Source organism: Aythya marila (assembly GCF_965140915.1).
Source record: "Aythya marila genome assembly, chromosome: Z".
NCBI lineage: Eukaryota > Metazoa > Chordata > Aves > Anseriformes > Anatidae > Aythya > Aythya marila.
In genome coordinates, this window is record NC_139080.1 from 37,626,084 (window position 1) to 37,644,781 (window position 18,698).

At 38.3% G+C, this 18,698-nt stretch overlaps 1 protein-coding gene across 8 annotated transcripts in view; it reads right to left on the reverse strand.

Moving 5' to 3' along the window:
* The window catches only part of PIP5K1B (phosphatidylinositol-4-phosphate 5-kinase type 1 beta), a 109,611-nt gene that overhangs the window by 69,045 nt on the left and 21,868 nt on the right, over positions 1-18,698 (reverse strand). For all 8 annotated transcript variants that reach the window (XM_082783067.1, XM_082783070.1, XM_082783068.1 and 5 more), the window contains 2 exons: positions 4,916-4,997; positions 2,611-2,679 (listed from right to left, as the gene is read on the reverse strand). In XM_082783067.1, coding sequence (XP_082639193.1) covers positions 2,611-2,679 — 69 coding nt within the window. In that variant the 5' untranslated portion in view covers positions 4,916-4,997. The remainder of the gene's footprint in view (positions 1-2,610; positions 2,680-4,915; positions 4,998-18,698) is intronic.

Below are 18,698 nucleotides of genomic sequence, written 5' to 3' on the forward strand. Positions count from 1 at the left end.
AACCTTAATGATTCTATGACCCTAAGCAGTGCAGCCCACATCAGGTGATGTGGGAGAACGATATTGACTCTTCCTTCATTATGCTCTCTGCTTTGGAAGCACAACCTTTTACCTGGGGTAGTGTTGAGACTGAAATTGTCAGCACATTTCAGGATGGTTATCTCCTAGTATTAACACTAGAAATCCCTTCAATCCCTTCAAGATTGAAATCTTGGCATTACAACACTTTTCTTATGTCAGTGTTTCTGAACTACCTGCTAGTTATCTATTCTGCCTCCAGTTATTCTATTGGTCTGTGAACCCCCTATACTTGCATCTAATGATATGACTTCTTTGGCTACCAGACCAATTACTGCACTGTCTTTAGTGGAACACTTCAGTGGTACAAATAGTCAAGGTCAAAGACATACATCCAGGTCTAACATGACACAGCCCTTTATAAGCTTACTCAATCCCATCTTAACAGGAGATACACAGCTACCTCTTGACATTAGAGGTCAAAGCAGGGCAGATCTAAAGCCCAAACTGTCACAATTCAAGCCAAAAACTGTATTTTGCCCATTTTAAGATGAAGAGCATATGCTTCTTCAGCTTTAATATGTTTTAAAAAAAGTATGGAAGGGAGGCCTCTGAGAATGTGTTAACAAGCATGGTCTGACCTCAGAACTACAGGAGTATCTTGCCTAAGCATTCCCACTGCTGTCAAGTGCAGTGGTAGACAGAAAGAGGAACTGCCCAAGTAGCTGAAAAAGCATCAGCTGAGGAAACAATCTCATCCCCAGCCCAGATTTCTGGAGGAAGTGGCACAGGAAGTCACAGGTCAGAATGGCAAGAATTTTCCAGCCAAAAAAGTGGCACAAAATGCCTCTGTCAACTGCACGTCCTGCCAGCCTCATCTCACAAATAACCTTCTAGACAAATGCAGTTGATTTATCTGGACTTCTGTAAAAAGTATGCAACATAGGATATCTGAAGAAGGTGAGAATTAAGAGAAAAGTGCAATGTTTGTAAAGAATTTGGCTTATGAGGAAAGATATACTATCAAAGCAAAAGCATAATGCAAAGACACGCTACCATGCAGCTCTTTGTGCATTAATTATTGGGTCACACTTTGTTTTTTATTAACATTGGCACGAAAAGCAAAAGCATAATCACAACATTTGGTGATAACACTGAACCACAGGGTATCCACAAAACAGGATGTTGAGCAGAGAACAACGGGATGTGTGGATATCACTAGAGGAATTAAACTGCCATAAGAGGCAAATACAGGAGTTCAGGGGAAAGGACAGAATTTGGAGATGACAGACTGTGATCTCCTGGTATTGTTTTGTCAGAGATGCATTTCTAGTAAAAACAAAGAATTGTTGCCATGTCATGAAATCTTTATAAGGCTTACTCTGGAGTATTTTGAATTTAGAATTGAATGGGAAAAAAGTAGGGCATGTAGGATGACTAGGAGAAATGGCAATTCTCCCTTGCTGGGATTACCAGGTTTTGTATTGTCTAGTCTAGCATTATAAAACTGTGTAAGTGTCCACCTTGGGCTCAAGAAGAGCTTCTTTTTCTTCCCAGTACCAAAATGTCAAGAGCAATTTAGACTGCGATATTTTACAGTTATAAGCAGAGGGACCAAACAAAACCTGTATCTAAAGAGAAAAAAAAAAAAAAAGCATTTTCTCAAACATTATTTTCTTTCATTTCTGAGAAAATTACCAGAATGTTAAGGCCAGATAGATACTTAAAATGCAGCTGACAACAAAAGGACTGGGAAAAGAAATATAGCTTAATATTCTCCTTAATTTTACCAGCAGTACTGTAGACAACATTCAGAAGGAAAAAAACAACAACAACAAAAAAAATACACCCTACCCTATGGTATATACTCTACAAGCATGTAGATCTCAGTGCTACATTATAAGAAAAAAAATCACCACTTCAAGATAATCTGTCAGGAAAATGATCAAATCCAGCAGCTAACAATTGGCTTATGTAAATATGTACACGTACATATGTACATATATCTTTATTTACCAACATTTCTAGGTGGACATAAATAATGTTGCTCTCAGAGAACCAGTGAGAGAAAATCAAAACCAAAACCAATACCACTCACCATTACAACATCTAAATACTCCTACTGTTGATGCATAATACTACATTAATTATAACATCTCTTAACATCTCTTTTTTAAGAAAGAAGTCAAACAAAAAGAGCACTCTTTGGAAAAGCACTTGGAGGTGATAAGGCAAGTATACAGTTCAGACATATGGCATAGATGTTCAAAGCATTAGCCAACTCACCGTACTACATTTCTGACAACTGTCCATGTGCCCAGAGTTATCTCTGTTGCTAAGAGCAAAGAATTTCCACCAATCTAGCAAGAGTATGTATTTTAAAACCTTATTGAACTAGCTTTCAAACAGTCAGCTCAGTAGGTAGAAATGTTTTACAGTTTCACAAAAGGAGTAAAATACTTTCAAATAATCCACGGAACATGCTTTGTTTGTTCTTGTATTTAGTTCTGAAGCATAGTTCACTCACAGTAGGCTTAAGTTCTCAATATGAAAGGAAAAGCACGTAATGAAAAGGTTATAAATCTTACTTACCTTTTTGTATGTTTTCTCTTCATTTGGCTTTCCAGCAGTAACATCTCCATTTTCAGTAACAGACGACATCTAATAACACAAGCTTAAGTTATAAATAAAATACTTGCTTAAGAAAGCATTCAGAAAAGATCATGCAATCTGTTGTCAACTTCTTACTAATATCAAACTTTTTAGAGGATGGCAAGTCACCAAATTACTGACAGTCCATGAGGATTCTTTTCTTCTCATGTTAACTTAACCTTCCGTTTTTTTCTGGTCACTTGCTCAAAACAACATCCAGAGTTGTAGAAGGTAAGTATTTTAGTTAGGATCACCTCTTTCCCTCTTTATAGGGGGAGCTGAAACTTCACTGGCATAGCCTATTCGCCCTACTGCAACTAAAATTTACTCTTCATTTCAATTATTGAACTAATTGTTAATTCAGTCATTTTGTTTTACACTATTTTACATCTTTCTCTTTGAATAAGCAATATTCTTTTAAGCATATCACATATATTCCTTGCCTTATTTGTTCCTGATTAATTCTTGTTCTGCCACTTTTATGCACTTCTCTAAAACTTCTCAGCTGCAAGCCAGTGGGTCCAAGACTTCGTCAGTTAAGTAATGCCATCGGCAGAAAAATGACATCCCAGCTGTGAGCAGGCCACTACCACATTCAGCAGGAGCCACACCTACCAGTTTCATCCTCTCTTTACCAAAAGGGTAAATATTTTTGCTGTGCAACTACCGTACAACTGTCAGCTACTCTGTAGCCCTCCTTTAAATAAACCTGCACTTCCTCAGAAGCAAACATCCCAATGTACCTTGCCATCCAGGTGTGTGCACTCTACTCTCACCTGACCTCTCCCAGCCCCGCCTATGATCTGACCCAGAGACAAAGCAACTGTGGCTTCCCACATCAAGGGGTTATCAGATGCCAGGAACAACAGCTCAAGCATTAGATATGCTCACATCAACCCATTCACCAGCTGCCTCTCATTGGCAGGGCTGGGACTGCTTTTATTGCTGCCATGGCTACTGCCACCAGCACGATCCTCTGCCACTGACTGGTAGACACTGCACTAGGTCTTTCATGGTACATGCAACACCTATTCATTTAGCTCCATCAGTGAATTCAATTACTGTCATGGCAATGTTATCTTTTAGATTATTAAATAAATACTAACTAACACAGGGACTGACAGTAACATTACAAGTAATAGGACAAGCTATCGTTTTTCACCAACTCTTTTCTGTGAGTTGTTGACTTCACTTCTGAACTGCAGCAGGTGTAGTTTAAGTCAACTTTCCATTAAATTGTCTTAGTTTCTAAATTGCTTGACTGGTAAATTCTTTAGAGAAGAGTGATGTCTATTTATTAGATGCCAGAAGTTGGCAACCAAAAAGAGGAGCTCCTAGACATTCTGTGATGAAAAAGGATAGGGTTTGGTGGACTGACCAGATGCAACATTTACTGGAACTCAGTGGAATTTTACTTTCTACATTTTTTTCTAAGTTATGTCAATAATGCAATCCTCTCCCAATGCAAATGTACTTTTTCCTTCTGTTTCCCACAGTTTGGTCACTGTACAGTTTTGATAAAATCAATATGTTGATTACATTCATACTGTCTTTGAAATTCTCATTTTGAGCCAGATCTTTAAAATTCTGATTTTCAGAGACAACATTTTTTCATGACTCTCCTCAAAAATCACATACATAAGAGAGGCAAAATTTCTTCTCTGCTGAGCTGCTATGCAAGCACCTTACATATCTGCTGTGCAAAACCAGTACTCAGAAGGATCCCTTTGGGAACGATTTTCCAGGCAGAAAAGGACAACATTCCCTCAGGCCCGTGTCTGGCACATGACTGATTCAACATGAACGTCTTTTTCTCCACACCAGTGTTCAGCTGCACAGGAAGACTCCCCAGCAGATTGTATGGGATGAGCTTGAAAGGTACAATGATGGACAAAACTAAGAGGCATGTGAGCTACATTTTCAGAGGCACATGTCAGAGACTCCAGGTCTTTGGCTGTACTGACACTGTATCTCCCCCAAAGAGCACAGAAGTTTTTGACATTGCACCTTGTCATGGTTGTAGAGCAACATTAGAGCAAGAATAAATAAGTAAGTTAGAGATCACCTGGGTCAGACGGTCAGACACTCAAAGTGTGGTGGTGAAGTTAAAATAAAACTTAATAAGCAAAAAAAAAAAAAAAAAAAAAAGCACACACGTACACAAAAACAGCTCAAAAAGCTACAAGAAAATGTTTTAAAATCACCCTAGATTTCATTAACACTTTCACAACGTAAGTATACATACCCTTATAAACACCAGGGAAAGTCATCTGGAGCTGAAAGCAATAATCAAGCCATTCATCAGCGTTGTTGATGTTTTCCAGAATCTATTAAAAGAAAAATCTGTTACCATCTGCCTGCCATTACAAATGTACACCTCACAGAATAGCGTTCAACTTCCTTCTTCCATTCTTCAGACGAAGTAAGGATCTAGCTAGGAGCAATGCTTTTCAAGAACTGTCTCAAATAGTTTGGTCACTAATATCTCAATAATGTACTTAGGACACTAGCAATGTTACAAAGAATAAAATCATTGCAGTTCAACTTGCCTCTGCCCTAGAGATGTCACTGCTATGGCACAAGCATCCCTACTATGAAATTTATAGTGAAGAGTTGACACATATGCTGTGAAGTGTTGTGAAATTACAAGCTGTCTTCCATGAAGAGTTTCAAAATTAAATACTAATCTGTATCATCCTCTTTCCCTGGGGATAGCCCAAATTCCACAAAAAAGATAAGCAATGAGAGTGATGGTTTGCAGGACTGGATTCTGAATAGTTGTAGATAACAAGTAAAACCATTTTGGAAGTTTTTCACAATGGTAGCTGCTGTCAGCATAATTTCTGAGAATGATGTCGAGGTAAGCAATTTCATATTTAAAATGATTTGAATAAACATGAGACATATTTAATAGTCAAATATTATTCAATACGTCTTTGGAATGAGCTCATCCTCCCAGATTCTACATCTGTTTTAAGCTACATCAGTAAAGCTAGTCCTCAATTTAATTTCTCAGCCACATCGGAAGAAAACAAATCTCATTTGCCCTTAATCAGTACAAACTGCATCTTGTATGTAACTAAAAATTGATTAAAAAAAATCCACAGCCCTTTGTTCACTGAATTTAATTTTCCAATAATCTGAAAAGTACCCATAACACCACTAGAAAGCCTTTTCATAACAGACTTCAAAAGAGTATTTACCTCCCCTTCAGTGATGCAGAATAAAAATTGCACTTGAGATTAAAAACAAAAACAATAAATGAAGGGACAACACAGAAACATAGATGGCTGGATTCTCTGAGAATAAAGGCTTCCTTAGAAACATGTTATGTAAGGTCACATACCAGTATTTTCCTATTTCAGTTAGCTACATTGTTCTTTTTAGCCTTCAAGCAAAAAATGTATCTCAATCAATAATTTCTTTACTTGGATAGGGACTGCCACCATGGTAAACATGAAACTTCTACTTAAAGTCAACTCAGTCCTGATAACTATTAAAACTTTCTGTAGTTTATCTAGCTTATCTATCTGTATTTATAAATTTTATGTCATTAACTGATCCGTGTTTATAACTCTATCAGTACACAAACACAGACATCAAGAACATCTATTAATACAACTTCTGTAGGAGGAGGAAGACTCTTTATTATACTGATCCCTGGGTAAAACTCTATCTAAATCACTGTCCTCCACACACACACAAGATTATCAATACAGTATCTTCTACTATTCCAAATCACTTCCTAAAATACGATCACACATACTCAGCAAAAGCTAAACACAAATGCAGCACGGAAACTTTCTTTCAGTAAGATGCTGGCTGAAGAAAACACTCATGCCAGATATGGAAGTGTAGTGGGTTTATGTGGCAAGGTTTTGGTAGCAGGGAGCCATAGGGGTGGTTTCTGTGAGAAAGATCTAGAAGCTGCCCCATGTTTGGGAAGGGCCCCATTGTTTTCCAGATCTGAGCCAATAAGCAATGTTGTTTGCGCCTCTGTGAGAGCATATTTAAGACAGGGAAAAAAAATGCTGCGCCACACAGCAGCCAGGAGTGAGAAACAGCCTGCAGGTGCCAAGGTCAGTGTAGAAGGAGGGGGAGAGGTGCTCCAGGCGCCGGAGCAGAAGTCCCCTGCGGCCTGTGGTGAGGACCATGGTGAAGCAGGATGTCCCCCTGCAGCCCATGGAGTACCACGGTGGAGCAGGGTTCCACGCTGCAGCCCGTGGAGGAGACCACGGTGGAGCAGGTGGCCCTGCACCGACGGAGGCTGCCGCCTGTGGAAGACCCCTGCCGGAGCAGATTCCGGGCCGGACCTGTAGCCCGTGGAGAGGAGACCACGCAGGAGCAGGTGACCTGGCAGGAGCTGCTGCCCGTAGGGGAGCCAGGTTGGAGCAGTTTTCTCCTGAGGGATGGACCCCGTGGTACGGACCCATATCTGGAGCAGTTCTGGAAGAGCTGCTGCCTGTGGGAAGCCCACGCCGGATCAGTTCATCAAGGACTGCATCCCGTGGGTGGGACCCCACAGCACAGGGGACGAGAGTGACCGAGAAGGAGCGGCAGAGAAGAAGCGCTGTAGACTGACCATAACCCCCATTCCCCATTCCCCTGCGCCGCTCAGGGGGAGGAGGTGGAAGAGGGTGGACGGGGGGAGGGAAGGTGCTTTTGGTTTGCTTTTTTTTTCTTTGTTTTCTCACTTCTCTCACTTGTTAGTAATAGGCAATAAATCTTACTATCTCCTTATGCCGAGTCTGTTTTGCCCGTTACAATAATTATTGCGTGATTTTCTCGTCCTTATCTCAATCCTTGAGCCCTTTTCACATATTTTCTCCCCATTCCTCTTTGAGGAGGGGGAGTGAGAGAGCGGCTGTGGTGGAGCTCGGCTGCCCACTTGAGCGGAACCACGACAAAAGCTTGTTTTTCCCCAGTACAGCCAGATAAATTATTTAAGAATGCCTCATCCATGTGAAAATACACAGCTGTAATACTAACAAAGATAGGAAAACAGACAGTGAGATCCCAGCTGAAGCAACTACCAAATACAAAAATTCACACACCATGAATAAAGTGAAGTTTTTCTACCTATGCTGGTTATTTCATTCCTAGAGGGAACTAGAATTATTTCAGTTCATAGTCTTTCAGAAAACAGATCACACAGTTCTGACTTAATTGGCATTGTGCTAAATACCTTTCAAGATCTTCACACCTGGACAATGATCTCATACTTCCTACAAATAATCTTTGGAAAAGGCAGTGTAACTTAGAGTGTTTTCTCCCTGCTCTGCAGCAACTCTTTGTGTGCTCTACGCTGTGTGTATCAAGAGCTACTGTTTCAGTACTGCTGAGCTTTAGCAGTACAAAGACGGGCCAAAACTTACAGTTTTGGAACCCACTTCAAGGTTGAACTATTGATTGATTGATTGATTAATTACAACAGCACGGAACTGCCATAACTAAAGCATCAGGTCTCTGCATGCATCTGACAAAGGGCAGGCTCACAATGAAGTATGGCTGGGCTGAGGATGGAGGAGGAAAACACATAGTCGGAAAAATAAAGTGGGCGTTCAGAGAATGACTGGGCTGTGCAGATCTGTTGTTGAATTTTTCAGACATCACACATCCTATGTCATGACATAAAACAGAAACATTAAAATCCAGTAGAAATTTAAAGGGCATGAAAGAGCATAGAAATACAAACCGCTGAATCCTCCACTTACTAACGCTATTTGGTTCTCTGTATTTCAGATAATCTGCTTATTAGAGGTAAATACTTACTAATTCTTACAAAGTTATCTTCCAGAAAGACAAAAAATCCCCAGAATGGGGAAGTTCACTCCTTGAAATAATGTATATAATTTTGTATTGTATTCATTACAAAGATACTAAGTCAACATCAGACCAAAAATGGAGATAAGAATCATTGTTTTATTCACCCTTAGCAACTGCAAGTTTTTAACTTAAGATTGCATTTTTGACTATGGCAGCTTGCCAAAACAATGTATAAAGATTTTGTCAGGCATGTCTACATCTGTAAGCAGCATTTGTAGTGAATTCTATTAAGGAGAGTAATCATTACCACAGTTAATACTTTGCTAGCTTTCATCCCTCTTCTACTATGGCTTTAAGGCAGCATCTCTTAACACAATTAGGAATATCACAACCATTTCATTTACCACAAAACTCACTTTTACTCGTAACATTTGCCCAGTCATACTTTTTCTCGTGGTGGTAGCTGTGAAGCAGCTTGTCAAGTCCAGTCCTCAATTCAATAAAGACTTGCATATCTATCTGGAAAAATACTTCAAGCCACATGGGGCAGAGTCAAAATGCTGCCAGGTTTCAGGTACAGTGTGAAACTGGAAATCTTTGTCATGCAATGATGTAGGAAGCAGAAAAATTTCCAAACCAAAAGTGCTCCACAGAGGAGGAAATCCACCAAGACTTACTCATTAATGAAAAGCTACTGTCTTTTTAGGTGCTTTCCTCTTGAGATGCACTGATTCCCTCTCTCACTGCCCCTGGCAAACAGACAGCAAACAGCACTGTACCGTACTCCTGTCTCCTCATACTGCACTTTCCACTTTCAAACCTTTTTCACTCTTCTTTTCCTTTACCAAACCCTCTTGAGTTTTTAAAAGTAAGATTAATTGACCAGACAACAGGCATAATATATACAGCTGCCTAAAGCTTTTTCATTCCTCTATTATCTCTCTGTTTCAGAAACTGACATCTAGTAGGCAGTGTGATCACAGCTTGGAAGTTTAGAAAGATAGCAGAACCTGGATAAAAGACTTTCATTAACTACCATATTCTCACACCACCACAAGAAACAAAAAAGAATGAAAAAAAGAGGAAACTCCAAGAGCAAACAACACTAATAAAGCTAACTCTCTTAGCTTGGGACTAGGGGTGACTAAGACTGGAGCTCATGCCTTATTTAGCACTGAACAACCTACTCCCACAAATAATGCAATTACAAAGCCTCCCTCCTGTCTGGATTCTCTCGTAACTAATACAGTATGTACATCAGTAGCAGTATTCCCTGTTAGGTGTCATCTCAACTTGCCTATTTTTCCATGAAACTTGCTGCAATGCTGTGCCACTGTAAGATTTTGTTGCTGGTCAATTAGAGCTGACAACAGCTTTCCCCTTCCCTCTGCAGTAGAATTTGAAGACTAAGATTATTTTTAAGATTATTGGTAAAGGAAGAGACTCAGGATGCACAAAACATCCTCTGACACACGTACAACTTTCATGCATACATCTTGTTTCCATAGGAATTTAAGTTAAAAATATCAGTGTGCTTCTGGATGTCCCTAGGAACAGGAATTGAAGAGGGGACCTCGGAGGTTTTTCATGTTGTGCTATTTTCAGAACACTCAGGAGGTAGCTGAATATTTAAAATGAGGTGAAAAGTGTTACCTAAATTGTTAGAACTTGTCAAAATTAATACAATTCCCAGGAAGAAATTACATGCTACCTCCTTTCCAGAGTTTTTCTTCAAGCTTTATGATACTGCTAACTATAATTTTCATGATTTAATTGCCTCTGTTCCAAGGTGAATGGACAATTCATGGTAGTGCAAGAACCTGCAAGCAATGCTAGCATTGTGCCAATAAGCAGATGTAAATAAGAGAAAGGAAGCATAATTTGGTGTCATGTAGAGAATAAGAGAAGAGGTAATAAAAGAAACATACTATAGTTTTCTCAAGGGTCATAACAAGTTAACCTCATCTCCAAGACAGTCTTATTTTAATTTCAGTTAACATTATTTGCACATGAACAGCAGGACAGTTGCATAGCTCTTAAGGAAAAAAATAGGTTGTTCATGTGGCCACTTCGATATAAAATATATAAAAATAATATTTGTTTGTTTGTTTGTTTCTCTCTTTTTTTCTTTTGTTTTGTTTTGACAGTATCCCAGACAGTAGTCTGTGAATTGGACTCAATTCCTTATAGCCTTCTTAGCTTCCTTATAGCTTATGGTTACATTCATGTAGCCATCTAAGATCAAACATTCTTGCATGTCCACATACCTGACATATACCAAAGCTGGTATTTACAAACCAATATATCCTGAGAATTAAGTCAGTGTTTACACACTTCAATGCACATGACAATCATTAGAAGTTCTGATGTTTTAATTCTGAAAAGCTCTATTTTCCTCTTTCAGTTATCAGATTCAGAACTTCAGTCATAGTTGCACACTTATCTGATTCTAAAGCCTGTTTTTAATCTCTATTGCCAGCTGCCATGACTTCAGCTCTTCCCAGAAGCACTGAAGGATCTTTTGTCTTTCCAGACACCAGCCGTGAAAGTAGACGGAAATTTTTACTGCATCATATATACCACTGATATACCCTGCTAAACATGTGTCAGAAAAAAATATTGTATGAATTGTGAAAGAGGGTAGGAAAGGAGCTAAAAAACAATGGTTAGGTCTTATCCTGGCAAGTCTACCTCCTAGTGCTAGACTGGTTATGGCACTTTTAAGTGTGATTAGAAGTCAAAACTTTGGGGTGAAATTTGTGATAGTACTGTAAAGGTTTGTGCATTAGTGAAAACTGGAAAAGGTTTCCCTTTTCATAAAAAAACAAAAAAAACAAACAAACAAAAAAAAAAAAGAAAAAGAAAAAGAAAAATTCTTCCTACACCCCTCCTTCCCCCCAAAAATGGAATTATTCCTAAAACAGCCTAGCTTATTTTCTGCAGTTTCAAGCCCTGGGTAACCTATAAATCTTTCTAATTACTTTTTCTATCTTGCCTGAAAAAATTAGAGGGACACACATATAACACAAAAAGCAAATGATTAAATGCGTATCTGAAGTAAAACGGGAAAAAAAAATGTTTCTTCTCATGGTCTGCATAATAATGAGAGGGCAGCACAAAGGCTACAGAGAAAAACACAAGCAAAAAGCATCATAACCCTGTGATTCAGATTGTTCACATAGTTAAACTATCTCACCTGTTCACGCCACCTTTGTTTACGTAGTTTAATACCACACACTAATTTCAATGGCCTGTCAGATTTTTAGGCTCACAGTAACTAACCCAAGCACAGTGCTGAGATTCTGATACCATTTGATTCTCTCGGCAACCCCCATTTCCAGGAACATAGGATAGCATTTGAATTAAAGCAGACAGGAAAGAAAAATGTAGCAAATAGGAGAAACAATCTTAGTTTGCAGGCTGAATTTGAGATTTATCTGAGTAATTTGAGTTTTAAAGCTATATACATGTATGTTTCTATTGTAATTCTTTGATTCACTGTAAGAAGTATCACATCAACTATCCCCCTGTAGCTTTCAGAAAGGGAACACACATTAAAAGGTGTTTATCAGCAAATATCACCCCATCCAAGTTTACAAATACTCATAATAGAGTTTAATTATCTGGGAGATTTGACAGTTTACAAAAGCCTGGCCCTCATGCACTTAAGGTGGTACTAATTGCACATTAAGCTGTTCTCTGGTGCAAAACAGCCTACAAGTGCAATAACCAGAGAATCACAGACCACAACATCACAGGTTATAGCTGCATATTCTGTTTTTTCACAACAAATCACATTATTCGTTCTGAAAATAATCTGCTGCGGTTTTTCATGGAAACTTGCTTAAAAGAATGGAAATAAAACTTAAAATTTGTGAAAGTAAACACAGTTTACAAATCCTTAGAAAAAGCTTACGGTGCTCCTACAACAAAGCATGCCTCTTTCCATTTGTAACTTGTTTGAAATTCTGCATCTCATGGATAACGTGAAAACCCTCTAGAATTATTATTTTTTTTCTCCACAAATTATCATATTCAGATCTTCATTCTAAGTCTTAAATCCATTTCATTCCCCCGACGCCATGTCTTCACTCTTCCCAGAAGCACTGAAGTATCTCTTATATCTTTCCAAACATGACCTGTAAAAGCAGAGCAAACTTTCTACAGCATAGTAAGTGGTGTTCATGCATTAAGAACTATGGGACTTTTCCAAATCACTGATACTAGACCAGCAATCAGAAAGAACAAACATTTGATCCCTAATATAACTGACGTCACACTGTGTATTTTGCAGAAATTGCTAACAAGGCCCCCGTTTAGAGTGGAATGGCCTCATTAATTTCTCATTATTTTGTAACAGACCAAAAGCACACAAAATAGAAAGGTGTATTTGTACATTGCCAAAGAAGGGTTCCCAATTTGTACTCATGTTTCAATAATTGAGATTTCATATTCCAACAATAACATTTAGGAGATTAGCAGCCTTTTTAACAGCCAAGTGCAGTGTCAAGGTAGAAGTATCTCAAAGCCTAGAGTCAGAGCTCTGCTCCATTATTTTGGGAACTTCAATATGACAATGGTCCTAATGCTATTAGCACATAACTGACACTGCATTATTTTGAAATAACATTACCACGTAAGTGCATACTCTCCAACTAATTACTCCAGGATGCTAGGACAAGTGATTGATTAACAAAGCAAAGAACACAATCAGAGAAAAAATTCTTCTACATTTGACATTGGCAGTACATGGAAAATTGAATGGCAGGGATCACATGCTTGTGGCTGTGATGTTTGGAGGGAAAGCAAGTCAAGCAGTATCACTCAAATAATTGGGAAGTGAGATCCAACAGGAATGATGTCGCATTCAAGGGAAAAAGGAGATCAATTGAAGCATTACTTATTTTCTAAAGGAATGACACAAGCACCCATGCAAGCAATCCCAGCTTGCTGGGTGGAAAATATCTGTGAAAGAGGAGTTCGGTCAAGCCATCCACCTTTTTGACCTCAAACTCCAGAAGGAGTTGTACAAAAAATGGAGAACAGGTCAAATGCCTAAGGATAAACATACACAGCGTAGAGTGAAGGCAGAAGACCAACGGCAAAAAGCATGGAATGAGACACAGACAACCAGAAATGAAAGAAGAAATAAATAAATGCAGCCAATAATTTTTGAGACACAAGACAGAGTTTTTCTCAAAAAGTCAGCTATCACTGACGCCACTGGACTTCAAAATACACAGTACACCTTTGTAAATACTTCACAGACTTTGGGCATGGTAAATGGTTGCAAGCTATCAGAAACCACAATGGGGTAAGTACTCATGCTAGAGATGCCACAGGAACTTTCAAGTTTTAACAAGGAAGTCCCAGAAACAGGAGACACATTGAAGATCAGCTGATAACTAACAAACATGGGGAGAACCAGAACAAATTGAGTACAACACTGCCTCCTTCTCTTTCAAGTTATCATGCAGAGTGTTCAGTGGATCTGAAGTGTAGGCAACAATAAGGCTTCAGTCACGTTTTCAACAGTATCTCACGAAACATTCTCAAAGCTTGCTAGAAAAGGTGGTCAAGGTGAAGCTCTTCCACAGCACCAGTAAGGTTCAGCTGGAATACTGTGCCCAGTTTTAAGTACTGTGTTTTAGGAAAGCTAGAGTAAATTGGAGATCATCAAGGTAAGAATGAAAATGGCTAGAGATTTAGAAAATGAACTATGTAGGAAGGTGTAAAAGAACTGGAATTCAGTCTAAACAAGAAAGAAAAAAGACTGAGGAGAGACATGATAGCTAATCACAAGTTGATGAAAGAGGAAGGGAACAATCCTTTTCTCAGGACCAATAACAAATCACTATAATGAGAAACATGCATAAAAGATCGAGAAATTCATGTCAGTTGTAATGCTCTATTTCAAGACGTTTATCTCTTCTCCACTCACCCTGACCTCAGCAAAATGTCAGACGTAACATTTTTCTTCACCAACTCAAAATTACTGTGCAAACATAACCACATACAGAAACATATAATGAAGAAAGGTAATAGAAATTAATTGCTTATCTATCACGAACATTCCCAAAAAGATTGTTGGCAGACAACATGTAAAAGCCGTGGTTAAAAAAATTAGCATGCGGTAATACAGGCTGCATAATTTGTTCATCAGTTTTCCACAGGTTAGTCACAACTTGAAAGTGAAATGCCTCTGGGAATTACTCAGTCTTTTAGCACATTACCACATAATCAATCCTAATAATTTGCAGAAGTAAATGCTGTGGAAACCTGGTATTGATGTTGAAGTGCATTATTGTGATCTTCAAGTTACCTACGTATTCTCACCTGGTTCCTGCAAGCTTATCTTTTTTTTTATATACATCTTTAACTGAGTGTTAGCTAAGCTTAGCTTTTCGGAAGCCACATTATCTAAGAAATGCAAGTCTTTATCCTGTTTTAATCTCTATATGAGGGCGCATGCATACAGCTGCAAAAGATAGTTGAAATATGGAACAGATTGCCTTGGAGGATGCAGTGGTAGTGTTTGAAATTTTAGAATGGATTAGACAAATATTTTAAATGTAGTTGGTACTGCCGAAGGAAGGGAAAGGTCTTAATACCTTTTCATGGTCCCTCCTAGCATCACCACATAACATTTAGGCTGTAGATCTGTAACAGTCACATTTGGTGTTCCTATCTTCCTGCCCTCCCAATGTGCATTTACTAGCTTCCTTATTATAGCACCAGTGCTCCCCAGGCCTCAGAAAAACTCACCTAGAAAATTAAAGTAACAAGAATGTAAGCTATCAGAGAACAATAATCATAATGGAACTCCTTACAATTGCAAGCACAGTTCTCACATGAACTCCCACAAGATAACAAGAAACTGGGAAAATGATGAGGAATGTGACGCAACAGGTCACATGCTCTTGGTCCATGCCGAACAAGAGATCCATTGTCTCAATTATTTCAATCACTTACATACTTTAATACAATCTCATAACTGCACTTCCACTTGTGACAAAACTGGGAAGAAAGCCTGGGATAGATGAAAGTAGTGCTAAAATCAGCATTCAAGAGGCTGCACGGCAGCACCACAACAAAGGTAAAAATTAATTTAGAGGAAAGATCTGCAATAACACGTCTAAGCTTAGGTTCCTGAACGTATTTACACAGGTGTCTAGCCTGCCTGAAACCCAGAGTTGTTCAAGAATGGATATAGAAGACTGATGTAAGCGCCAAGTTTGAAAATTACATCTAAATTCAGATGAGAGACACTCATCGTTAAGTTACTCTGTGGAACAATACATTTCATTATGACTAATTAAAAAAACACTGTTTTCTCTCAGGAAATTTATGACTGAATTAGCAGAAATTTCCCCTGGACTCCCCAATTTAATTTTAGTTAGAAATTAAAAGAAAGCCGACTATATTCTCAGAAAACAGTAAAAAATAATAATAATTAAAAAAAAAAATCCAGCCTCTTGTACCATTTTCAGTACAGAACAACTGCTACATCACTGAAATTCCTTTGATTAGATCAAGTGTTCTCAGTTTCCTATGGAGCAGAAGTTGCTCAGAGACCATTGAGAAACATATAAAAAACATATGGAAAGGGAGAAGATAGATCCTATTTTATGAAATAATTTATAAAATATAAAGCTGGAGCCTTTTTCTTTTAAATGGGCCTTCTTGAGCATTTCGTTTTAAACTACAGAGAAAACTTCAAGGGAGAAAAAAATAATCTGAGAAGCTGCCTCAGGTAAGAGGCAACAATAATAATAAAATGAGTAATCAAAAAATCAGTAAAATCAAATCCTGAAAACAATTAAAGAAAGAATTACTCAGCATACATGGAAATAGCTGCTATTTTTCATGGCTGCTGTCTAGTTGTCATCAAACTGAGACTCAAGTTTTACATCCATTGGAGCAGATCTACACCATTAAGTGCAGAAAAACAACTGCTTTTTTTTTTTTTTTTAATGTTATGCCACACAATGACCACATAACTGCTTTAAATGTAAAGGTTACTACTATCTACTACCTATTAATACTTACAAATACTTAAGATATAACAACACTATAAGGAACTGTGTACTTTTGTTCTCTTAGTCAGTCTGACTTACATTGGCAGACCAGAAAGAGCAACTGACTACATTTTTCCTGACAGCCGCCTGACAGTATGCTGAGATTTGGCACTCCTCTGAAATTACAAATACACTTGTAATGTACTTTAAGAAACAATAACACATTAGTGTACATATGCAACCTACTGACGTTAAGAAACATGGTATACTTTGGCAAGAAATACACAGAGCTCTTTTAAGGTATGGAAACACAGCCACAGAATTTTTAAATGGCAATACAAACATTTTCAAATAAACATTTTAAATAGTTATTTACAGCCAAGTGATATAAGGGGACTGTTTTCCAACAGTCCTTCGCTTGCCAAATGTTGTGGCTTAACCCCGCAGGCAGCTCAGCACCACAAAGCCATTTACTCACTCCCTGCTCCCCCAAAGTAAGATGGGGGAGAGAATAAGAAACAAAAAAAGGTAAAAACTTTTGGGTTGAGATAAAGGCAGTTTAACAGCACAGAAAAGGGAGGGATGATAATAACAACAACAACAATAATAATAATAATAATAATAAACATTAATAATATAAAGAATGTACAAAGCAAGTGAGGCACAATGCAATTGCTCACCACACACTGCTCACCAGTGCCCAGCCTGTGCTCGAGCAGCGTGTCCTCTCCCCTCTCCAGCCAGCCCAATTTATTGTTCAGCCTGACATCATATGCTATGGGACATCACTTTGGTTCATCTGGGCCAGCTGTCCTGGCTGTGTCCCCCCCCATCTCCTGAAGCACCCCCAGCCTCCTCGCTGGCAGGGCAGCATGAGGAGCTGAAAAGGCCTTGGCTCTGTGTGAGCACTGCTTCGCAGCAACTAAAGCATCTGTGTGTTACCAGCATTATTCTCATCCTAAACCCAAAACACAGCACCATACCAGCTACTACGAGGAAAATTAACTCTATCCCAGACAAAACCAGGACACCAACACAAACTGAAAATCCTGACTCTGAACATTTTTGTCAGCAAGAATATGAAGTCAAGTTATTACCCTACAATAATTACACTAATATGAGCATTTTTGTATAAGAAAAAAAAAGTTCATAAATGATATGTAAGACACCACCATCATCTCCTTTCCTGCAACTGCCTAGCTGCATTGTTGCATTTTTTCATATTATGGGAAAATTCAAAATATTAAACTATAACAATTAGCAAAGGACACATCTTCACATAAATTAGTATTTTAATAGCACATGGGAGATAGCAAAAACAGGGAGAGTGGGATTTAATACAAAAATGAGACAGCTCTCCAGTGGCCACATGTACAAGTGGTACAAGCACTTTGTAGCCTGACACTACTGAATTTTAACAAGATCAGGCCAGAACCTGTCAGATTTTCCTAAGGAGAATGTGTACAAATTTTCCCACAAATGAAAGAGGTCTCTGACTTCTTGAGAGGTCTGAATAAGATTTTTTTTTGCTTTACACAGAAGCCCTCTGAAGGACTAATTGCACCTCTCAATGCATCATCATGAATAGGTAAGAAAAGACATACACTGCTATCTGTAAGTCAGTTAATAACCCTCACCACAGCTTTCAAAAGGTAAAAATAGATCTTTCAGCATTTAGAAAGAAAAAAAAAGCATCAATCACACTATCAGAACTCCATCCCTTTTTGCCTGATCCATATCCTTTTAAGAATCATTAACTAAAAAGAGATCGAGATCCCAGCAAGATAAAATATAGTCACTGGCTATGAACATTTATGATTTCCATAAAGTGGAAAAAAAAAAAAAGATCAACCAAATCAATTGGTTCTTCATAGGTACAAAGTGATCTTATGATCTCATTAATACAATACTCCAGTTTCTGGTATGTCTTACTTGACATTATCAGCTGGAATGCCTAATTAAATAAATTAAATACCGATTTTAAGCATAGAATTTGTTACTGGATTGTTATTTTTTTTTAGTTCAAGGTGATATAAATCAATATGCTAAGCAGTTTTGCATGTATTTATAGAAAATTGACTCTTAATAGTAGCTGTTGCCAGTGTGCACTTACTACCCCCTAAACCTCTGATATTTGTGTATAGGGGAAAGCAGCCTGATAAGCTAGGTAAGTGGAAAGGGATGGTCATTAGTATCTGTCTCATTAGTCTAGCTAAGCTTTTGCAACTTAAGACTTTGGATTTC